The following is a 25,559-nucleotide window of genomic DNA, read 5'->3' on the forward strand; positions in this document are numbered from 1 at the left end:
TATGCTTTCTGGCATTTCAACTGGCTGGTTGTGAATGTCAGAGCCTGAAGCCCATCATCCACATTGTGGGTGCATACAAGCACACACATAAATACACTTACTGGGTAAAGGGTAAACAAACCTGAGATTGCTGCATGTACTGTATGTGTATAGTGGTTTCCAGGAGTCAAATGAAGAACTCAAATAGAATCTCTATCTTGCACAATCAGATCTAACTTAGGTAGTTTTCGACACCAAAATCAGCATCTGCCAGTATTTTTATTATTAATTATATAGCCAGAAAGATAAAGAGTTTTCTTCCACATTTAACAGTTGCACAGAATTGAAACCAAAGATTTGATCTGTTTGTGGAAACTACATCTGCAGATATCCGTTCTGCAAAATAATTGTTAAAGTTATAGGAGTCCAGCTCTCTTCAACTGCTTGTGGCAGAAATAGCTTAGGAAGAACCATACTGCTGCAGAGGAGATGTTTAATAGTCTTCCAAAACTGCACATAAATAATTAATCAGGACTTTATTGCTTTTACCACTCACAACAGGAAAGAACTTCTCCCTGGAGAAAGTTAGAGGAAGCAATCATTTAAAAATTATTAATTAAATGTTGACAGGCAACAGAGGCCAAATTTAGAAGAGCAGAGATTGCTATTTAAATTTAAGGATATAGGGCAGAGAGATAATGATGTGGCAAAGCCAGGTAGTGAATTTTAGATTCCCAAATTAATAGCCTTACGAAGGAAGGGGGTAAAATCTCCCTGTGGAAAGCCATATGTATTACCTAGAAATAAACCTAAGTGTGTTTGTAGAAAACAATGTGGTTTAAATAATAATATTGTAACAATGATAAAAATAGGTGTGGTATAAGAAAGCAAAAGTAGTGTGGCAAAAGAAAGCAAAGGTAGTACTAATAGTAATAGGCACTTTAGATACAATCCAAAGGTGGTATTCAGCAGGTTCTGACCAGTTCTGGACAACCAGTAGCAGAAATTTTGAGTAGTTCGGAGAACCGGTAGCGGCAATGTTGAGTAGTTTGGAGTAGTTTGGACTCTGACTGCCCCCATCCCATCTATTCTCTGCCTCCCGAGTCCCAGCTGATTGGCCGGGTCTTCTGTTGCTCTGCACAGGAGAACGGAGCTGGAAAGCAGGTTAGTGGGGTGGGGAGGGAATGGGATTTTGCAGTAACCTTCCCCCTGGACTGGAGTGGGAATGGAGATTTTACAGTATCCTTCTCCTGCCACGCCCACCAAGCCACACCCACCAAGCCATGCCCACAGAACCAGTAGTAAAACAATTTGAATCCCACCACTGGTACAATCCCAAAGCAACTGGAGCATCACTTGAACACCACTGGCATTGGCAAATTCACCATCAGTCAATTGCAAACGGCAGCTTTAATTGGAAGAGCTTACGTCCTGAGACGGTAACTGTAACACCATCAAATATCCATATCTGCTTACCCCGGGTCCTTGGGAAGGACTCGATAGGTGGACAAAAATACCAAATCCAGTCTGAACATCTAGTTGACTTTACATTGAAGCATAATAAAATAGAGATCGCTATTTAAATGTAAGGGGATAGAGAAGAGAGATAATGGTGTGGCAAAGTTAGGTAGTAGGTTTTAAATTCCAAAATTAATGGTCTTAGGAAGGAAGGGGGTAAAATCTCCCTCTAGAAAGCCATATGTTACACCTAAGCTTGTGGTAGAAAATAGTGTGGTTAAATAAGTAAGTAAGTGAGTGAGTGAGTAATAACAACAAGAGCAGAACAGAAGAGAAAGAACTGAAGAAGCTAACAAAATACAAAGAACTACAAACAGAAATAGAACGACCATGGCAAAATAAAGCCAAGGTAGTACCAATAGTAGAAGGTGCCTCGGGTGCCATCCCGAAACAACTGGAGCACCACTTGAACACCATCGGCATTGACAAAATCACTATCAGTCAATTCCAAAAGGCAGCTTTATTCAGAACAGCCTACCTCCTGCAACGATACCTTTAATACCACGAAACATCCAACACCTGCCTATCCTAGGTCTTTGGGAAGGACTCAGTAGGTTGATAAAAATGCCAAATCCAGTTTAAATATCTGGTTGGCTGTGCCCTTAACATTCTCAACCCCCCATTTCCTCTGCTCAATTTGCCAGAGGCAGATTCACCCGTTGGGGTAGAGAAATGCCTACCACACTAGTAATATATCAGAGGAATTGATATGAATTCTATAAATATTGTTGGATAACCTCACACCTCTGTAATGTTTCCACTTTCCTGCCTTTGGTACCAAAATTATCAAGAACCAATTTGTGCTTCGATGGAATTGTGTCCCCATCTCAGCTCTAATGCACCTCATGGGGGCGGGGGGATTCTTCACGCATAGATGAAATCTGAACCTATGCCCATCAATTGAAAGAATATCTTTACTATCTTTACTGTATACAAGTGATTCCAATGAGCAATATTTGAGATCAACAAAGTATTTCATGGCAGGCAGGAAAGACACAGAGTAGGATTTTGTTCTTTCAGATTACTGAAAAAGTTATATGTGAAATTATATGTGAAAAAAGAGAAGGGTGTCATGCTTCCCAAGCAGAGTCTGAATCCAAGAAGGAAGACAAACAGCTGACAGGGAGCGGTAAAGTGGGTCCGTTGGCTATGGAGGAAACCAGGGAAAGGCAAAGTCAGGCTGGGCAGAGCAGGAGAGAGGTAGAACAAGGGAGAGGGGGTTCAGAGGAAGACCAAGGCCCACTGCCTCTTCATCCTAGGGCTCGCAGGGAAGAATGGAGAAGAGAGCAAGGTGGGTTGCGTGGCTTACAAGGGAGGAGAGGGCCCTGATTCCCTTCAAAAGGCACACCTGGGGAGGGAGTATAAAGGAGAGGCAGTTTACAAGCTGCATTTGCTGGAAACAAATGTTGAACAATATTTATCTAAATGTTGTCTGCTGTTATCTGCGTTCCTGGCATCCCCCCAACTGATTTGATTTTACTGCCATGTTACATCATTTCTGGAATTCCTTATTATGCCCTGCTGGATTTATTGCCTGATCTTGCTTTTCTGGATTTATAGTTTGCAGTTTTGTTTACAATGTTTTAGACTGGAATATCTGCAGCCAAAGGCTGTTGCAGGTTCCTGGGAGAGTTTTTCTCCAAACCAGAAGGTAACTGGCACATTGGGGGCAAATAAAGGGACCCCTACTTATTATCTGGCTGGGTTGTCTTTGTGCCACAGCCCGGGTCATCACAGAGGAAGAAAGGAGAGAGAGGAAAAGCTCATTGCTTTAAGATCCTTGCAGCAAAAAGGGTGGCAAACATTTAATTAAAAAAACTTAAAAGTAAATAAATCACAATCCATATTAAAATCATATAAACTCTTCAGTTATATTCATTTAAAATGTGATTAGAAAAAAAGGAAAATCTAAAGCCTTGTGTTGTTTTACACAATATAAGAAAGCATGTTTTGCACACACAAAAGTCTTATAATCAGGGGTGGGATTCTACCAGTTCGGACCAGTTCTGTAAAACTGGTTGTTATGATTCTGCACAGTTCGGAGAACCAGCAAATCATGCCGCTGGCTGGCCCCACCCCTCTCCACCCACTCCTCCCTTCCCCGCCCAGTCAGTCCTTAGCATGCATGCGCAACATGTGCGCATGCCCGACATCGCTGACTGCGTTCTCCCCCGCCCAGTCACTGCTTAAGGTATTTCTTGTCTTTTTCCCTCCCAACAATCAGCTGTTCCTATGATCGGCTGTGCTGGGATGCCTCTCACTGTCTTACTTCTTCGCCCAGGAGGCTTCCCTGAGGCCCCCCACGCTCCATTTTCTGCCTTCCTGGGCCCCAGGGAAGCTTCCTGAGAGCAAAAATGCCCCCCCCCCGAAGCTTCCCTGAGGCCCAGAAGGCCCCAAAATGGGAGCGTGGGGGGTGCTGCAAAAAAAGCCACACCCACCCAGTCAAATGGCCATGCCCACCTGGCCACACCCACAAACCGGTTAACAAATTTGAATCCCACCCCTGCTTATAATGCTTATTTTGTCAATGCTGTATTCATATCTAGAATTTACAGCCCTGCCTCCCATTATAGAAATGAAAGATTTCCTCTTTTAGAATCGAATAACAGAGTTGGAAGGGACCTTGGAGATCTTCTAGTCCAACCCCGTTCAGGCAGGAAACCCAAAATATACACTGCTCAAAAAAATAAAGGGAACACTTAAACAATACAATGTAACTCCAAGTCAATCACACTTCTGTGAAATCAAACTGTCCACTTAGGTAGCAACACTGATTGACAATCAAGTTCACATGCTGTTGTGCAAATGGAATAGACAACAGGTGGAAAGCAGAGGCAGTTAGCAAGACATCCCCAATAAAGGAGTGGTTCTGCAGGTGGTGACCACAGACCACTTCTCAGTTCTTATGCTTTCTGGCTTTTGAATGCTGGTGGTGCTTTCACTCTAGTGGTAAGCATGAGACGGAGTCTACAACCCACACAAGTGGCTCAGGTAGTGCAGCTCATCCAGGATGGCATATCAATGTGAGCTGTGGCAAGGTTTGCTGTGTCTGTCAGCATAGTGTCCAGAGCATGGAGGCGCTACCAGGAGACAGGCCAGTACATTAGGAGATGTGGAGGCCGTAGGAGGGCAACAACCCAGCATCAGGACTGCTACCTCCACCTTTGTGCAAGGAGGGACAGGAGGACCACTGCCAGAGCCCTGCAAAATGACCTCCGGCAGGCCACAAATATGCATGTGGCTGCTCAAATGGTCAGAAACAGACTCCATGAGGGTGGTATGAGGGCCTGATGTCCACAGGTGGTGGTTGTGCTTACAGCCCAACACCGTGCAGGACATTTGGCATTTGCCAGAGAACACCAAGACTGGCAAGTTTGCCACTGGCGCCCTGTGCTCTTCACAGATGAAAGCAGGTTCACACTGAGCACATCCGACAGACATGACAGGGTCTGGAGACGCCGTGGAGAGTGTTCTGCTGCCTGCAACATCCTCCAGCATGACCGGTTTGGCAGTAATGGTGTGGGGTGGCATTTCTTTAGGGGGCCGCACAGCCCTCCATGTGCTCACCAGAGATAGCCTGACTGCCATTAGGTACCAATATGAGATCCTCAGACCCCTTGTGAGACCATATGCTGGTGCGGTTGGCCCTGGGTTCCCCCTAATGCAAGATGAAGGCATTGATGCTATGGACTGGCCCGCCCATTCCCCAGACCTGAATCCAACTGAGCACATCTGGGACATCATGTCTCGCTCCACCCACCAACGCCACGTTGCACCAGACTGTCCAGGAGTTGGGGGATGCTTTAGTCCAGGTGTGGGAGACCACCTGCCACCTCATCAGGAGCATGCCCAGGCATTGTAGAGAGGCCATACAGGCACGTGGAGGCCACACATGCTACTGAGCCTCATTTTGACTTGTTTTAAGGACATTACATCAAAGTTGGATCAGCCTGTAGTGTTTTTTTCCACTTTAATTTTGAGTGTAACTCCAAATCCAGACCTCCATGGGTTGCTAAATTTGATTTCCATTGATAATTTTTGTGTGAGTTTGTTGTCAGCACATTCAACTATGTAATGAACAAAGTATTTAATAAGAATATTTCATTCATTCAGATCTAGGATGTCTTATTTTTGTGTTCCCTTTATTTTTTTGAGCAGTGTATATCATTTCAGACCAATGGTTGTCCAATCCGTTCTTTAAAACTTCCGGTATTGGAGCATTCACAACTTCTGGAGGCAGGAAGGAAAGAACAAATTCAAATGACCAAGCCAATGTTTTGAACAAACATCTGATTGATTCATCTTTAGTCACCACACCACAATAATATAACAGCCATTGTCCAGAACTCTTAAATGGCCATAGAACTGCTCTGAAAGCCTTATCTCTTACCATCTATTCCAATTACAGTATATGGTGGCATTTAAAGTGCTCTAAAGGAACTGCAGAACAGCTTTTAGAAATTTTGACTGTACAGGCTTAGGATGTAAAGTCAGAAAAAAAAAACCTGCATGTTTACAATCTCACTTTTCTGAAAAGTTTTTTTTTCCAATTCTTTTTATTATTACTATTCTTTGCACTCTTTACTGTTTCTTAAAGTTACTAAGACAGAAATATTTTTAAAAAGTAACTTCAAATGATATACATTTCTTACTGTAACGAGGGATAAGGGTTATGATTCAAAAATGGTGTTCTATTTTTAAATGAAAAAAGATACACCTGGAGGAACAAAATTATACAGTGGAGCAAAGATAATTACATTAAATACTATGGAGGGAGGAGGAAGAGGAGAGGCAGGGTAAGAATGTATCTTTAGCAATCAGATTGATGGTAGGTATTCTTTTTAGTCCTATTAGAGATTGTAATCATTGAATAACATGATATATTTTATTTCTTTGCTTAATAAAAGTGTTTGTACTTTGTTTTGTAGCCCAGAACTGGTAGTTCATTTACAACAGTTGATTTAGTGACCATTCAAAGTTGCAACAGCACTGAAAAAAGTGACTTTTCACACTGTGATGATCTGGACCGTGGCACAAAGGCAAACACAGTCAAATAAGCAAGAAGTGTCCCTTTATTATCTCCAACTTTGCCCCCAATGTCCAGGTTACCTTTAGCTGGAGAAAAACTCTCCCAGGAACAGCCTTTAAGTTGAGGAAATTCAGTCCGAAAATGAAGTACATAGAAACTGTAACTAAAAATCCACACAAACCACACTGCAGTTATTAAATTGACAGGACAGGACAGAAGGAATTGCAGACTTGAAAGCATAACTAAACACACACAGTTGGGAAGACGCCAGGAACAGAGATAAGCCTTGACAATATCAGATAATTCACAATTTGCTCCCCAAAAGTTGCTGTGCGCAGCTTCCCTTTTTAAACACTGTTCCCAGCTGCAGCTAATGAAGGGAATCAGGGCCCTTTCCTCCCCCGTAAGCCATGCAACTCACATTGCTCGCTTCTCCGTTCCTCCCTGCATGCCCTAGGATGAAGAGGGGGTGATCTGGGTCTTCCTCTGAATTCCCTCTCTTGCTCTATCTCTATCCTGCTCTGCCCAGCCAGACTGTGCCCTTCCCCAGTTTCTTCCACAGCCAACAGAGCCACATTCCCACTCCCTGTCAGCTGCTCAGCCTCCCCCTTCAAATCAGATTCCGACAGGGGCATGATACACACTTACAACCGTTGCAGAATCCTCATGATGTGGTCAGAATTCAGATGCTTGGCAACTGGTTGATATTTATAACCATTGCAGTGTCCTGGGGACAAGTGATCCCCTTTTGCAACCTTCTGACAAGCAAAGCAAATAGGGAAGCCAGGTTCATTTAACAACCATTTTAGTAACTTAACAGCTGTAGTGATTCAGTTAACAATGGAGGCAAGAAAGTTCATAAAACAGGGCAAAACTCACTTAGCAAATGCCTTGTTTAACTGTAGAAATTTTGGGTTCCGTTTTGGTCCCAAGTCGAGGACTACCTTGTATATTTGACTTTTTCTACTCGAACTGAAATGGCTCCTCCATTTCTACTACAAGTAGTGGGGTAAGCCGGAATAAAAAGGAGCACTGTACTAGCTTAGCAGCGCCCAATGGATGTCCACATCTTGCAGTTGGGTCTCTTTAGTAGTCATCCTTTTCCAGCGCATTCCTGGCAATTCTGGGATTTGAAATCCTCCAGGCTTAAAGTTGCCAAGGTTGGAGACCCCTGCTCTAAACCATCAACATCAGAGGTCCCCAAACTTGGCAACTTATGGACTTCAACTTCCAGAATTCTCCAGCAAGCATAGCTAGCTGAGGAATTCTGGGAGTTGAAGTCCACAAGTCTTAAAGTTGCCAAGTTTGAGAATCCCTGGACTAGACAGTCGCTTATCTGAGATGGCGTAAGATAGGTTCTCCTGCTCGAGCAGGGGGCTGGACTAGAAGACCTCCAAGGTCCCTTCCAGCTCGATTCCTATTCTTGCTATTGTTATTGCATTCCATTCTATCGAAGCCACCACTATCTCCGTCCCACAACCAGCGAACAAACAGCATGAAGATCTCGCGTTGTTTGAAACAAGACGAAGCCACGCAAGTAGGAAAGGCGGGAAGAAGTGGCGGAAGAGGGCCCAAAGTATGATTAATTAATCTGCTATCCCTTTAAGAAAGCCTCTCCCTTTCTCATTGGTCCACTACAGCAAGAGCCAACCGCGCTGTAATTCGAGAGGCTGCTCCGAGCAAAGCCAGGCGCGATCAAATCTCCCTCGCCGGCTGAGAGCGCCCGTGACGTAGCGCCCCCCCGCTGGGCCGCGCTGATTGTTCCTATTGGCTGGAACGGCGGCGCATGCGTTCAGAGGGAAAAGAAGCCTGCGCCCTCCCCCTTTTTTTTCCTTCTTTCCTTCTAGAGCGTTTCTTTCTTAGGAGAGCCGTTGCGTCACCTCGGGCTGCGCGGCCACTTCTTGTCTTTCCGTGTCGGCTGCGTGTCTGGCGTCTCCTTTAACCTCTCCTTCCCTCTCCCTTGTTTGCAACATGGCGGCGTCGGCTGGAGACGAGCAGTTCCCGTTTCAAGGGCTTCTGCCCAAGAAGGAAACCGGAGCTACCGCCTTCCTTTCCCGGTACCCGGAATATGATGGACGGGGTGTTCTCTTGGCCATTTTAGACACGGGTGTGGATCCCGGCGCTCCGGGCATGGAGGTGAGATGCCAATGGAGGTCTCTCCCTAGCTTTAAATTGTATCATCATTATTATTATTTTCCCCTCTCTTCTTCCCGCTACAGGTAGTCCTCATTTTACGACCACAATCGAGCCCAAAATTTCTGTGGCTAAGCGAGACATTCGGTTAGTAAAGCAGTTCTTGGCTTCCCCGTTGCTTGTCGGAAGGTCACCAAAGGGGATGGGGTGACCCTGGGATGCTGCAACTGTCATAAATTAGAGTCTGTTAAAGCATCCAAATGTAAATCACATGACCACGGGATGCTGCAAGGGTCGTAAGTGTGGAAAATGGTCATACGTCAGTTTGTCCAGTGCCATTGTAACTTCAGTCACTAAGTGAACCGTTGTAAATCGAGGACCAGCTGCAGTTCATACTTTGGATTGAATAAGAGTGTAAGATTTGTTTTTCCCAGCATTTCTTCCCCCCTGTTGCTCTTCAGCTGACAAACCGCCCAGTACCAGGCTTTGTAGTTCAGTGCATGGAAAAGCTTAGATAATAGGCACCCTTTCTTGGTGTAAAAGGGTCTTCAAACTTGGCAAGTTTAAGGTTTGTGGACTTCCAATTCGCAGAATTCCTGATTATACTACCTGAGACTTCTCAGAAAACAACAACTGAATGAAAAACTGCTGGTGACTTTCTACCGCTGCACCTTAACTTACTGCACCTCTGTATGGTTTGCCAATTGCACAGGGGCAGATAGGACATCACTCCAGAGGTTAACGTCATTGCCCAGAAGATCACTGGTTGCCCTCTCCCCACTTTGGAAGAGCTTTATAGCTCCCGCTGCCTTAAGAACGTTCAAAAACATTTTCAAAGATCCATCTCATCCTGGGCACCTTTTTTTTTTTTTAACTATCTGGCAGACGGTACAGAACCATCTGGCAGACAGTACAGAATAATAAAATAATAAAAACAAGAACAAATGGGCTGAAAAAACAGCTTCTATTTCAGGGCAATAGCTCTGTTGAAATTCTACTGTATAGTGCTATGTTGATGCGATGTCAGGGGTTTTCAAGTCGATGTGTGGCATGTGAAAGATGTGTGTTTGTGTTTATTTTCATGGTCATGATGTGCACTGAAGATGGTGTTTGATATCGTTGTACGAGGTGCAATGACAGTAAACTAAACTAAACTAACATGACTGGAAGAGGAATTCTGAGAGTTGAAGTCCACAAGTCTTAAAGCTGTCAAGTTTGAAGACCCCTGGTGTAGGTGTCCTCGGGGATTAAGGGACTGATACCTTTGGAGAAGCTCAAGGAGAAAGTTTTAATTCAAAAGGGAACTGCTTATTGGGATAGGAGAGACACAACCTACTTTTCCATTCTTGGGATTTTGGGTCAGGCAACTTTAGAATGATGGGATTTTTTATTGTTATTTGGAATGGAATTGGAATTTATTGTTATTATTTATGGCCTCTAATGACTTCTTTAAAATTTCCCCATAAGACCTTAAAGTAGCAGAAGGCAAATAAACATATATTCTCTGTGTATGGTAGTTTTGAAGCAGGTAAAGTAAAAATAATCTCAAGATAAAGTCAGATGATTAACTGTATATCCATGCACAGATAGTCCTCAACTTACAACAGTTCATTTATTGACCATTCAAAATTACAATGGCACTGAAAAAAGGGACTTACAAGAGCACTTTTCACACTTATGACAGTTGCAGCATTCCCATGGTTCATGTGATTTATATTCAGAGGCCTGACAAGTGGCTCATATTTATGATGGTTACAGTGTCCCAGGAAGCCAAATTCACTTCATAACCGTGTTACTAACTTAACAACTGCACCGATTCATTTAAAAATTGTGGTAAGAAAGGTTATAAAATAACCTCAATAAATCAATAAATGTTTCACTTAGCAACATAAAATTTTGGGCTCCATTGTGGTTGTAAATTGAGGGCTACCTGTATTCCCAAAGATGATTTTCCAAAAAGGCAACTGGGTTTTCTTAGATTTTCTTGAAAATGTTTTACTTCTCATCCAAGAAGCTTCAATAATAACTGAATGGTGGAAGAATGGACACATTTATATTCTTTGCAGTCATTAGGGTTGTTACCATTCAGGTGACTGCAAAGAATATAAATCCTTCTATTCCCCCACCATTCAGTTTGAATTTAAGAAGCTCTCAATCTCCATAGACATGTATCCATGCAATTTATTACTGTCTTCTGAGGGTTTTTTTTTCAAACTTCCTACTTTACTGTGCAGTGTTAGGATTCCTTAGTAGTCTTCCACCCAAGTATGAATGATGACCTGAAGGATACAACATTTTTCCTTACAAACCTAGTAATATGATTTTTTTTTCATAAAATGTACAGTACATTATAAGAATTCAGTGATACCTTAAAAGGTATATTTTGTAAAAGTGTAAAAGGCATTTGAAAGGGAAGCCCTAATTTCACATGTCTCTTAAATGTTAAAATAGTTACATCTTTGTAAGGCTTGTTTGTATTCCCACATACTTCTTTCACTAATAGTCCCAGTGGAAGTTTTCTTTGTACATAAACATCTGTACAAATCTTTGGCAAAAACTGAGACTGCTTCAGTGTTTCAAAGAGTGGCTTTGTGTCACATTAACAAATGTTGTGAAGAAACTTTCAGATGTTTTGCCCAGCCTTAATGTTTGTAGTTTGAGTTTCCTTCACATGTTGTTATCCTATGCAGTGGATGTTATATGCATTTGTATTGAAGTAAAGAGAAATGGGGTTGTAAGTGTAGTACAGTATCATTAAAAGTTTTCAGTCATCTTTATAAATTAGCAAGATTGTTACTATAAGCTATAATATTGAACTCTTTAAAACTCTCTGTTATATATAAAATACTATGTTATTAAATGAAGTTGCTTCACGTATACAAAATATAATTGAGAAATATGTGTAATCCTCTTAAAACTGGCTTAAGTTGCAAATGGGATTGTGAAAACGGTGTCAAATTTCAGGAAAAAACAAAGTCAGGTATATTATTAAATGTTTTATATACTTGTAATTAATTCCTCATATGTGGGAGAGGGAAAAGCCCAAACTAGTTCTGCCATGCCAACGATTGTGCAATATTCTGTAACTATAATTGTGTTTATTGAGAAATTTATGAAAGGCGTATTAACCAACATAGTTCCTTAACAGCTATAGTTTTAAAATTCTTGTATTGTCAAACTGCAATCTTTTCTCCTGTTAAGTACAGGAAGCAATTTGATTCAGGTTATGGTTTCTTTCAGCTTTATTTTCAGTTAAAAGCCATTTTCACTTAAAAGGTCATCTTTTCTTCCATTGATTTTTTTAATTGTTTAGTATAATATTTGAGAGAGAGAGAGAGTGATGAATATATCATATTTGTGTGTTCATAATATTTTACAATTCATATATTCATTAATGGAATATGTGCATTTATATTTTTTCTTAATTGTCTAGAAAGTTTGGTAAAGATGTTTAGTTATTTTTGGATCCAATATTTAACTATGCATAAATCCAAATGACACAAAAAAAACATTTTCTTGGATATTTGGAAAACCTTGTGAAATCTCTTTAACTTTTATGGAGAACAGCCATGTACCCTAGAATATAATTTAAGAAACATTGAATATAAAGATAGAATTAAACCTAGTGTAACTGTTATATAAATTTTGTAACATTTAAAAATTCAGAATATCGACCCTAAATTTCTGTTTTAGAAATAAAACCAAAAATGAAATGTTTTTCAAAATATAACGCATTTGTTATGCTTTTGGAAAGTACGGTCATTATGCAAATGAATTCACAATGTAAATTTTGTTGAAAAAATAGCTAGTAAGAGTTATTTGAGAGCAAGTTAGGTCCAGTGGTATGGAAAAATGTGGGTTTTGTTGTACCTTAGTCATGGAAACTATTTGGATGACTACAGACTTTGTGCCAATTACCCTGTCTCAACTCTAGGAAGAAGGTAGTGGGCACTTAAAATATTGCCAAGAAAACTAAACAAGGTTTTCCATGTATCAAACTTGAAAGCACACCCCAAAAATGCCACCTTCATTGTTGCCCTCCTAAAATTTAAAATTTTAAATCTAGTTCATTACTTTGGGGCTAAATTTTGTTAGCTCTGCTTTTGCCTTAGTCTGCCACTTGAGATCTGTTAAGCTGATCAGAGTCCAATGGTAGGCAGCATACAGATTGTTCTAATAAAAACAAAAAATAAATAATTGATTGCATTAAGCTTGACATGAAAGCAATTGTATTTAGTTTTGAATTAGGACAGTTTACTACTGCATTTTGCTTTGATGTTAAAGCTGCTTTTCAAATGAATTTTGCATCATTGTTTTATCTGGCCAATAAAGATCTGTCTCTGCTTTCCTGTATCCTTCCAGTTGATTTTCCATCCTGCCGTCTTTGTGACAGTATCCAATTTATCTGTTTCCTCTTATGTAATTTGAATTTCTATTCCTCCCACTCTTTATAGGATGCATATTTATAAGCTCTACTGTACCAAGTGTTACCTTTGATTGTTATGTTTATGTTTCAAACTCTAAAATGCATGTGTTATGGCCATTATAAGAACAATTTGTATTAAATGGCTAACATTGCCATGACTGGAGAGGGTTGTCTTAATAGTTGTACCAAAATTTTGATATTCTCTGTTGTGAGAGTCTCATAATCCCACAATAGTTTGTGAAATAATGAAGACCTTTTTCAGAAAGGTTTGGGCGGGAATAAATTAAATGTAGGTCATCCTCAGATTATGATGGCAATTAGGACCAAAATTGCTATTGCTAAGTGACATTATTGTAAAGTGTAATGTCACATGACAGCATTGTTTGGCAACAGCAATTCAGGCCATCCTGATTGCCGTCATTAAGCAAGGACTATGTGGTTCATTAAGCAACAACCTCATGTGACTGCAGATAGTATGATGTGAATTTTGTTTGTTCTAAGTCTCTCTTTTTTATTCTTCATACCCTGATGAATTGGCATAGGCCAATTAAATATAATTCTCACTTAATTGTGAGCTTTGCTTCTGTTGAATATATGCTCATCTTGCTGTTTTAACATGTGCTGTTAATTTGAACTTTATGGATTTTGTTTATGTTGTGAATCAGCTTGGATTTAAAAAAGGCTGAATTACATTTATTCAACTAAATTTAGGTGGTGTCTGCTGTAACAGGCAGATAGTATTATTCCAATGCATGTAGCAGTTTTATTTACGTTATAAAATAAAATATTCATGTATCATATGTGCTTTTATTTATTGTCTTTAGTTCACAACTGACGGAAAACCCAAGATAGTTGACATAATTGATACAACTGGTAGTGGGGATGTAAATACTTCAACTGTTACAGAAGCAAAAAATGGAGAAATTACTGGTCTTTCAGGAAGAATTTTAAAGGTAATAGTATTTGGCATTAAATTGTGATTTCTTCTTTTGAAACAAAACTTTAAGATATTGTCCTGCTGTTTATGCATTGAGATGACTAGTTATGAGAAATTACCTTGAGTCTATTTAAAAACATAGTTGCATTCATATTTACCTTTACTTAGGTCATAATGTCTAAAAGCAAAGGATTTTTTTAAAAAAACTACCATAAATATTTGTCTATTAAATATATGTTTGATGGTAATAGTATTTACAGTCATCTGATGTTTTGTAGCCTTATGTTTATTTGCAATAGGCTATGCAACGCTTTGTATCTGGGGACAAAACAGTGCTTTGGAACCTGTGAAGGGTACATTCATAACACCTCTCTGCAAGATCTCAAAGAAAATATACATCTTTTCTTGAAAATTCACAAAATTTAGTTTAAAGAATTGCAGAAAATTGTACCCCCACATTTTTCAAAGGGCCTATTTACCTTTCAAAGAAAAGCATTTCATAGTATTTGTTTGCAATTTAATTGAAAGGGGTTCTCAACATAATATACCAAGGCTTATCTGCAGCTTCAGTTATATATAGTACATACGGACAGTCCTCTATTTACAAACTTTGTGGTTACAGACTTTAGCCCCATGATGGCGAACCTATGGCACGCATGCCGGAAGTGGCACGCAGAGCCATTTCTGCTGGCATACGAGCCGTCACCCAGAACAGATCCACTACACATGCATGCGTGCCCCACCAGCCAGCTGATTGTTGGGTATCTGCCACACATACTTGGGGGCAGACGCACACAGGAAGTGCATGCGCATGTGCAAGAAGGCAGGGCGTGCATGTGGGGGTCACGTACACATGCACAGGGGGCGGGGTGTCGCACGCACATTGCTTTATGGGTGCAGGCACACGCACACTTTCGGCATGCAACGACGAAAAGGTTAGCCATCACTGCTTTGGCCAAAAGTCACTAACCTGTCTCGATCTCCAACCTAAAAGATGGGAAATGATTCTTTTACAGTGCACTGAGAGCCTCCCATCAAGAACAATAGTTGCATACGGTAGTTGTATACGGTAGATAGAATACCTTGGCTGAGTGGAAGCAGGCGAGGCCCCACTCAGAGAGAGTCCAAGCACCCCAAGTGGGGAGAGGGTCACGGTGAGGATCAGTTCTTGTGAATAGGCTACATTCCAAGAGGAAAGGTTTTGTTAAGTAAGTCCAACCAAGTACAAAAAAAGAATGCATAGTGCAGTTCTTATCTTACCTAAGTTACATTTTTTTCTTTTCCACCCATTTGACCATAGATGTCATATTGTAGAGCTTTTGTGTGAGGAGTTTACATAATAGTGCAGTCGTTTACAAGCAGAACATACCTAAAAGAAGAAAACAACTCAAATATTACTTTGCATATAAATTGAAAACTTAGTGCCATGTATTTCTGCAATTTAGGCATTCCTTCTAAGGTGAGCAAACAAATGTTGAACTTGTGAGTATATATACGCATTGAAATCAATTGTAGCTAGGGTTAATAGTTCAATTATAAATAGCTCAATGATTGCTTGAGGTGTACGAACCAAATATAATTTATGAATCTCTTTTTTTTTTTTAGATTCCTGATGACTGGGTAAATCCTTCAGGACAATATCACATTGGCTTAAAAAATGGTTATGAATTCTATCCCAAAGCTCTGAAAGAGAGAATACAGGTATTATTTTATACTCTTTATCCTAACTTAGATTACATTTGAAGTAATTTTGAACCACAAGAAAGAAAGAAAATACGTTTAGGTTGTATGTATTTTATTTTGTATGTGTGTATGTTTAATTTAGTTTCTAATTCTATAAGTCTTAAGTGCTATTTCTATTCCAATTCTGCTATGCTTTATTATTCTTCACCCTCTGGCAAACTATTTTTTCCCGTCCCCAAGATTTCTGATTTAAATAAATAGAAGGGCGCTTTATAAGCAAGGGTGTAAAATACCATTTTACTATTTTATTTTATTTTTTGTTAAATGAGATTTTGTAGATCGTTTTGTTTTTTCAACAGAAGAAGCTGGAGAAAAGCCTATGGGTTTCCATCCAATTTTTGATACTGTTGGAATGCATTGAAAGCCTGGATACTTCAGAAGTATTTTACTTCCTTTGGAGAATCATGGTTCCATGATTGGTCCTTTCCAAAGGAGAATAAAAAAGAATAAAATAATTCCAATTTACATTTCCCTCCCATCAGCATCTTTTTGTATGTGCACATTGATCAGTTGACCATGCAACATTGCATAGCCACCTGACCACTGCAAAGAGAATTTAAACAGTGTTGTGATGCCTTCCATTATCAGCAAGAGCACATGAGAAGTGTTCTGAAGTAAAGTTACTACAAAGGTAGTTGGTGATCTTCCCTTTTCCTTTCAATATCAGAAGCAGCCCTGATACAGGTAGTATCACAACCAGTAAACTCACAACCAGAATTGAGACCAGAATCTTCAGTCGTTGAGTGAAGCAGTCATTAAAGAAGACACTGTTTCACCCAGTGAGCACAATCCCAGTGTCCTTGGTGTGGTTATTAAGTGTTCTTCCAGCTTGTTAAAGGGATGGAGCAAAGGAGCTGCCTGCCAGAGGTTTCTGCCCATATGAGGTTGAAACCCTCAGCTGGGCAGCCCTTTCACTGTCAAAGAGCTGCCTGCCAGAAGGACTTTGCCCTGCATGGGACCAGAACCCTCCAGAGGCTGGCTGAAAAAGGTCTGTCCTGAAATCCAAGCAGGATTTGGGTATAGAGTGCTTTTCAGTGGTGGGATTCAATTCTTTTTTACTACCGGTTCTGTGGGCATGGCTTGGTGGGCATGGCAGGAGAAGGATACTGTAAAATCTCCATTCCCACCCCACTACAGGGGAAGGTTACTGAAAAATCCCCATTCCCTCCCCACCCCACTAACCTGCTTTCCAGCTCCATTCTCCTCTGCAGGGCAACAAAAGAAGATCCAGGCAATAAGCTGGGACTCAGGAGGCAGAGAATAGATGGAGGCAGGGCCAGTCAGAGGTGGTATTTGCCAGTCCTCCGAATTACTCAAAATTTCCGCTAGTGGTTCTCCAGAACTGGTCAGAACCTGCTGAATGCCACCTCTAGTACTTTTGCAGCATGAGGCATTTGCAGCCAGTCTCCAGAGACAAGAAGACTCCCATCTTGTTTCTAGAGTCTGATTGCAAAAGCCCCATGCTTCACTCCATGCCAAAATCCCGCTTGGATTTCAGGACAGACCTTTTTCAGCAAGGCCCCAGAGACGAGAGGGAGTCCTCTGGGCGGGCAGAAATTCTTGCAATCTTCTGGGGAAGGTGCCAAAGAAAATTGCAAATGGGGCACTTGGCAACCAGTCGTAAGTGCAAATGGGCTTCCAAGTGCCCCCGATCGCAATCACATGACTGTGGGCATTGCAACAACCATAACTTGGGGCACAGATGTTCAGGATTTCGAATGGCTTCCGAATGAATTAGAATTCTTTATTGGCCAAGTGTGATTAGACAACACAAGGAATTTGTCTCCGGTGCATAAGCTCTCAGTGTACATAACAACAGTAGTGATAAATCATTATCATAGTCATTGTAAAAATACATTCACATTCTAAAATATTAGATACAATACTTGGTGATAGTAATGGATACTAAATAAGCCATCAACATAAATCATACGAGGATACTAATTAAACAATTTAAATTCTAAAATGCAAGCAACAAAGTTATAGTTATAAGAAGATAAGGTGATAGGTAATGGGGAAGATGAGAATAATGATGGTAATACTGCCTTTTTAGGCAGTTTGACAGTATTGTGGGAATTAATTGTTTAGCAGAGTGATGGCATGGAGGAAAAACTGACCTTGTCTATTTGTTCTAATGTGCAGCGCTCTATGACATCGTTACAGTGAATGTTCCTTAAGGAGTGCTTATGCTAATATCTGTTGTTTGATGTGTTTGAGTTTAATTCCCTTGGAATTAAGAGAAAACACTAACTTCTTTTTTAGCACTACCCTTGCAGCAGGACTTTAAGCATTCTGGGAGTTTATTTCTACTTGTCTGTATTGATAAAGTATTCTAAAATTGAAAATATTGCAGGTAAAAAGCAAGAATGAGACAGTTGGTTCGTTTCAAAGTTTACACCTGAGATGAGATATTTAATTTATTGCAGTAAAACACAGTACAGAGTTTTGATTTAAAAAAATCTGTTGCTATTTATTTATTTCAGAAAGAACGCAAGGAAAAACTTTGGGATCCTATCCACAGATTAGCACTAGCAGAAGCATGTAGGAAGCAAGAAGAATTTGAAGCTTCTCAGCCCCCTCCATCACAGGTTTGTGTATTGGTATCCATTTTAGAAGAAAAAGCTTGAAGCTGTTTAAATGGTTATAATAGTCAGTAAAGTTACTAGCAAGATCCACATATGGAAGATTACTTTTCCGTAACAAAATTACACATGGCAATTTGTCTTAAAAACAAACTGAAGGTTGGCTTCATCTTACGAATGCTTTCCTTAAATTACTTACACTTTAAAATTATTTATTAAAATGAGCTGATAACATTTTAGTCTGAAAGGATATTCAGGTTAACTTTCTCAGTGCCATTGAATATTTGGAATTGCCTTGTATCATCAGCAAAGTGAGCACCCAGATGACTCTGTGTTGGAGTTTTAATAGCTTCAGACTGTAGGCACATAGAATATTTAAGTTTAATTTGTTTTCCGTGGAGTCATAATTACAGAACTTATTCTGTAAAAGCCCAGGCTGTAATTAGGCTCAAATGCAAAGGACTTTCAATACGTGTAGGATAATACTTTTTTAAAAAAATTATTCACAGCATTTATATCTCTTTCTACAATTGAAAAAAGCTTCTAGGCTTACTTACAGATTAATTTGAAAAAGACAGTCCCTTCCCCCAGGGTTGTAATTTAAAGTGACATCGCCCAAAATAAAATATATAGGTGAGAAGAAGAGACAAAATTATATAACATTTGCCTCCTCCCTTCTGGCCTTTAGAAAGATTAGAAAAATTAGTTATTTCATCAAACCTTAGGGCCAATGCTGCTGGAGGGTTTTCTTTAGTCTGGAAAGTTAATACCCATTTTATATGATTGTTTTATAAATTACATTTAATTTTAGTCCTAATTATTTAATCTGTTTTTAATCCAAACAATGGATTTAGGGAGTTTTATACAGTACCATTCAGATTTGATTGTTTAGAGCAGCCTATAAGCCCCGTAAAGGAGAAAGAAAGAAAGAAATATGAATGTAACAATTGCAATGCAGCTGAAGGAACAGGTAGTCCTCAACTTAAGGACCACAGTTGAGCCCAAATTTTCTGTTGCTCAGTGAGAAATGTGTTAAGGGAGTTTTGCCCCCTTTTTTGACTTTTCCTGCTACATTTGTTAAACGCACCACTGCAGTTGTTAAATTAGGAACACAGTTAAGTGAAATCTGGCTTCCCCACTGACTTGGCTTGTCAGAAGGTCGCAAAAGGGGATCACATAACCCCGGGGCACTGCAAACGTCATAAATATGAGTCAGTTGCCAAGCCTCTGAATTTCGATCACGAGACCACGGGGATGCTGCAATGGTCATAAGTGTGAAAAACGGTCATAAGTCACTTTTTTCACTGCCGTTGTCACCAAATGAACTGTTGTAAGTCGATTGCAACCTGTAATTATCCCAATTAACATACAGCAAAATATTGAAATATGAGTTGCTTATATCAGAGTAAGTAAAATATCTGATTCAATGTTCATAAGAAAGACAAGTTTGGGCAAAGGTAGCTTCTGCATGAGGCACATAGTGTATATGGCATAAGCAATAAATACTGTATATATATCTTAACTGGGTCCAGTAACTATAAAACAATGGGTGAAAATGTCTGCATCTTATAGAGCAGGGTTCTCAAACACAATTTACCTGGGGGCCACTGGAGGCAGAGTCTGAGTGAGGCTGGGCCACATAATATACTTTATATTATACTTTATATTATACACTAATATTATACTTTCATATCACGGTGGAGGCTACAGGATATCGTCCTGCGGGCCTCAATTGGCCCGCGGGCTGCGAGAATGAGACCTTTGTTATAGAGGGAATATTATGGTGATATGTGTGTGTTGGTACAGCGCCAATTAGCTGTTCTAGGCAGCGGGGATCACTGCTGCCCATTTGCCGGCAAACAGGCCGTGGCAATCTCCGCCACCTAGAACAGCTAATCAGCAGTATGCCGGGAGGTAAATCCAATCAGCCCTGATGAGCAACATGCTGTGGCTGCGATAATGTGCTGAAGATGACCAGGCTCTTTGCTGCAAGGACGCTAGCCAGATGAATACCGGATGGATGCTGGGAGGCGGAGGCAGAGGCAGATTTGTTTTCCTTGTTTTCCTCCTCAAAAGCTAACGTGCGTCATATAGTCTGAAAGATATGGTATATTTTCATGACTGTTGCAGACCTCTAATGTATGTAAACCTGCCTGTTAATGAGCAGATGATTTCAGGCAGCAGGAATGGAGAGTCAAATGAACATTCCAATTGATGCAGATAAGTAATGGGCGAATTGCTATTGGGTGCAGTATAACGCTACTGCGCTGTAATTTTTGTTGCAATGAGAGAGGCGCGTATCATTTTTTTTCTCTGTAGTGGGGGTGTCCACTTTAGCATGCTTTTTCACGAGACACTTTATTTTCCAGGAAAACAAATTAATGAAGGAAGAGCTTCAGAGTCGAGTGGAACTGCTAAACTCTTTTGAGAAAAAATATAATGATCCTGGCCCTGTGTATGACTGCTTGGTGTGGCACGATGGTGAAACTTGGAGGTATTTTTTTTCCTTATATTAAAAATACCAATTCATTTTTTAATTAGACTCTAACTGTAAAAAAAAAAAAGAAGAGAGAGAGCTAAAGAAAAAATAAGGGTGGTGTAACTTTCACCTTTACCGTAATACATTTGTTGCTCCGGTGTCTGGCAATTAAGCGGAAGATGGCATTCTAATCCAATGTTGGCTGATCTTTTTGGACTCCTGTGCTAAAAATTGCATACACATTAGCACGCGCGGACTCACGTGCCCATACCCAGAATGAATGCGCACCCCACACACACTCCTGCCACCCCCTTACGTGCACTGCACCTCACAGCTGACTTTTCGGCCTCTCAGAGGCTTGGAAAAAGCTTCTGCAAGGCATTTCAGGATGAATACTATGCCCATTTCGTCACTTCCTGTACTATAGGAAATAACGAAACAGGCCTATTTGTCCTGAAAAGCCTTGCAGAGGCTTTTTTCAAGCCTCTGGGAGGCCGAAAAAGGCCTGAAACCAGCAGAAAAATCAGCTGTGAGGCACACGCATGCGCAGTGAGGTAAGTTTGCCTGTGGCTCGCGTGCCATAGGTTCGCCATCACGGTTCTAATCCATAGACTCCTTCAGTGAATGAGACAGAACTAAGAAAATGCCTTCCAGAAGGGTGCTGTTGTCATTTGTGTCTGGGTTCTTTCTGTCCTGTAGATCTTAGCAAGATGAAAAAAAATATCAAATGAAGGTCCTTTTTTCTTACATAAGACTTCTAAGAAGTAAAGTGACAGTAGGCTACCATTGGTGCACAACCTTGCAGCAGAACAGAAAGCATGGTAATCCAAAACCATTTGTTGCCCAACTTCCTGTATTTGAGATTGAGAAAGTGAGGATATAAATTAAATTGGAAACTAAATAAATATTATTCTAAGCCAAATACACACACAAAAAAGAGGTGTGCCAGAAGATGCAGCCAGATATGGATATTTTGCTTGGAACCAGAATAAAGACTTTCCATTTGGTCCTTTCTGTTCTGTTTTCATGCTTATGAAAATTAGGAACAACTGTTTGCTCTTTGGAAGTGGAAGATAGTGAGCCATTTGTGTCTCATGTTGCTTTCCTGTTCTCAGTGTAGGAAATCGAAGCTAGTTAGGTTTCATGTATTGATGGTAATTTACTGATCAAATAATGGACTGACAGCTTTTCCTGAATTTTACCTCTATGAACACATTTATTTATTTGTTTGTTTGTTTGTTTGTTTATATTGGGCTTTTTCAATTTACACACATCTTTAACATTTTTGACAGCACTGTGGCACCGCTGTTACATATATAAGCATCTCCACATTCATATACATCTGTGATGGCAAACCTATGGCATGCATGCCAAAGGTGGCATTCGTGCAGGCACGCGAGCCCCAGCCAAACTTACCTGGACTGCGCATGCGTGCGCCTCCCAGCTGATTTTCGGCCCATTTGAGGCCATTTCCAGCCTCCCTGAGACTTGAGGGAAGGCTCTGCAGCCTTGTGAGGCCGAAAAACGGGCTTTCCTGAAGTGCCTGTTTTCAGCAATTTTTGGCACGGGAGCCCAAAAAGATTAGCCACCACTGATATACATTAATCCTTATTTCTGCTTTTTAGCCAATTGTACCATTTGTCCCAGACCGCATAATATTCTGAACACCCTTATTTAAAGAGGGTAAAGAGTTTCCATTTCAGTTTTTGTGTGTGATGAGCCCTGTTGCTTAGTTACAGTGTAAGTCGCGTATTAGTCTCTTAGATTATTTGCTGTTTTTATAATATGCTTCTAAATAAATGTAATACTATCTTAGGTTACATTGTCATATCAAAAGGAAATTGTTGCAGGCAAGGAATTTTTGCCCTGTTGGGATTTTTGAATGAGAAAGTCCATTAATCCAGCCACTGCGTTAAGGACTTTGAATCAGCAGTAGAAAGTGGCGACAGGGAGACATTGCTGAGGAGAGACTGAGATTCTGGGTATTGATGCCTTCCAGTATATTACTCAGATGTCTGCATGGCTCAGTTTTGTTTTGTGTATGTGGAGAAAAATGCCATCACACCTTGCAGCTCTTCGAACCATCAACCCAGTGCAATCCGCCCTGCCCGACCCACTTCCCAGCTTCGTATCTTTTAGTTATCCAGAGACCCAGGCTGGCAGCTTGAGACTGAGACATCCAAAGTCCCTTCCAACTCTATTCTCTAATAATAACAGCCCCTTTGTATAGTTATCACAGAACACAAAAATGGTTCCTCTGCACCTTCCACACTGTGTTATCGGTTGTTACATTTTGCAAGTGAGTGTGTATGTTCATCTTTTCTGGTTAAAATTAGCCAAACTACTTGTCTTAACTTTTAGAAAAAGCAAAACTGACGTATGGTTCTAAAAGGTTGTTCTTCCTGTATTCCAGGGTTATTTCAAAAATTCAATTACAAAAAAACCTTTTAGAAAAGTAAACAAAACATGCTCTTACTTTAAAAGAAGCTTTTTTCCCCCACTTGCATTTATGGCCCTTTTTTAAAAAACTCCACCAAAAAAATTAAAACGTTATTAGGCCTTTATTTATTTTGTAATGTAAACAGGATTTACTTATAAACAGTGGGGGGGCTGCAAGCAGTTTAACAATTGCTGGGTGAGCACGTGCAGTGTTCAAAAACCACCCATTTTAAGCTTAAAAACTTACCTTCTATGTCAGCGCTGGTGAGTAAAACAGCTGAGGCGCGGTGCAGTGTGGAGAACAGCTGAGGCAGGGCAATCTGCTGTGCTGCGCGAATATAGCTGAGTTAAAAAACAGGGAAATACATTACAAGAAAGGGCAGGGGTAGGAGGATGGGGCCAACTGCTCACCGGAACTACCGCTCCAAGCCGGTAGCAGCCCACCACTGCTTATAAAGTACAATGAAGCCTAAAGTTCTGTTAATTATTCATTTGTAGTTCTTATTTGAATCCATGTAGCCCATAAAGAGCTATGTATAAAGAGCTATGTTTAGGATTAATTTAATCATTCCCTGCAGAATTGGCTATTAGGGTTTGTTTGGGTTTTTTTTGCATTGGGTTAACCCAATGCATTGGGTTTTGCATTGGGTCATATCCAGTAGGTGTCATGATCTGGTAATAAAGGCATTATATAGATTTTGTTTACTTTGAGGATCTCACTGAAACTATATATTCTCATTAAAATTAGTAAATTCTATTACTTCTGTGGGTGGTCAATAAATTATATCTTGCTCTAGAGTCTAGACAATTATTATATAGTAATAATGAAAGTAATGATAAAGTTGCATAATGAAATTATTCTACCTTGAAAGCAATTGAAGGAAAATAAAATCTAAAATTTGATTTAGTGTATTTGCTAATTCAAATCTGAGCCTAATTGTATGAGGGATTGTTACAGATTGGGAGTATACTCATGTTTTTAAAAAAGCAGTTTTTGTTTGCACGGCTAAAGTCAGCTTTGAATTTAGTCAGATCGCGAGGCTTAAAATTGTGAGCAGGATCACATTAGCAATTGCTGTTGTGACTAAATGGCAAACAATAATTCAGAGGAAAGGAGAACTTAGAATCAATCTCTCTTTATGCACTCTCTTCTCCACAGAGCTTGCTTAGATTCCACTGAAACTGGTGACCTTTGTAATTGCCCTGATCTGCGGAACTACAAGGAAGGTCGAGAATATGGATCTATCGGAACATCAGAAATGTTAAATTACTCTGTCAATATTTATGATGAAGGCAATTTGCTTTCAATTGTGACAAGTGGAGGTAAGACTTTACAAAATTCTAAAATTTATGTACTAAATATGTAGTTTGTCTTAATCTGAAAGAAAACTCTGTTGTCTTAACTTTTAATGGCAAATGAATATTTGATAACAGCAAAATACAGTTACGAATTTACAGTATAGCAATGTTTTAATCATAGGATAAGTATCTAGGAAGATTGAAAACATTAGTTTAATGACCGTTTGCTTGGGTTGCATAAAAGATATGTAATATACAGTAAGGATATGTAATATGCAGTATATATAATACATAATGTACTATATAATTTCATAATTATTAGCATTATGTAGTTGTATTTATAAGCTTTTTTTAAAGAAACTGATCATTAAAAGAGAAATACAAACATAAGAAAAAAAAACCAGAAAGAGAAAATAGTACAATAATGTATTACCATGCTTGGAATAAATCCATTTTTAAAAGATCAATATTAAACCTTGATTGATCAGTTTTTTTCACTGATAGAAATACCATTCAAAAATAAAGAGTGAAACCATATTGGAAGGACTGTGTAACCCAGATTTATAGATTAGCAGATGAATGTTCAATAAATTTCTATATAATGTTTAAATTAACAGAATAATAGAGTTGGACGGGGCCTTGAAGGTCTTCTAGTCCCTTACCATTTCAGATAAATGGTTGCCAGTCTCTTTTTAAAAGCCTCTAGTGATGGGACACTCACAACTTCTGAAGGCAAGCCACTCCACTGGTTTATTGTTCTCACAATCAGGAAATTTCTCCTTACTGATAGTTCTAGGTTGTTTCTCTCCTTGGTTAGTTTCCAACCACTTATTCTTGTTTTACCTTCTGGTGCTTTGGAAAATAGGTTGAGCCCCCCTCTTCTTTATGGCAGCCCCTCAAATGCTGGAACATTCCTATCATGTTGTCCCTAATCCTGTTTTTCACTAGACTAGACATACTCAATTCCTAAACTGTTGTTCATATGTTTTAGCCCC

General features: G+C 39.9%; 1 protein-coding gene across 3 annotated transcripts in view; it reads left to right on the forward strand.

Moving 5' to 3' along the window:
- The first annotated feature begins 8,314 nt into the window (after positions 1 to 8,314).
- TPP2 (tripeptidyl peptidase 2) overlaps positions 8,315 to 25,559 on the forward strand; it is a 51,839-nt gene continuing 34,594 nt past the window's right edge. For 2 of the 3 annotated variants that reach the window (XR_015744439.1, XM_026708342.2), the window contains exons 1-6: positions 8,345 to 8,662; positions 13,910 to 14,038; positions 15,628 to 15,723; positions 18,249 to 18,353; positions 20,717 to 20,841; positions 24,425 to 24,588. Coding sequence is in view for 2 of the 3 variants with exons in the window: in XM_026708342.2 (XP_026564127.1) it covers positions 8,498 to 8,662; positions 13,910 to 14,038; positions 15,628 to 15,723; positions 18,249 to 18,353; positions 20,717 to 20,841; positions 24,425 to 24,588 (784 nt within the window). In the remaining variant the exon portion in view is untranslated. Of the gene's footprint in view, positions 8,663 to 13,909; positions 14,039 to 15,627; positions 15,724 to 18,248; positions 18,354 to 20,716; positions 20,842 to 24,424; positions 24,589 to 25,559 lie in introns of all 3 variants that reach the window. The other variant, XM_026708343.2, reaches the window with a different exon arrangement.

The sequence above is a fragment of the Pseudonaja textilis genome, chromosome 8, assembly GCF_049901715.1.
Source record: "Pseudonaja textilis isolate UNSWEBS1 chromosome 8, rPseTex1.2, whole genome shotgun sequence".
Taxonomy (NCBI): Eukaryota; Metazoa; Chordata; class Lepidosauria; order Squamata; family Elapidae; genus Pseudonaja; species Pseudonaja textilis.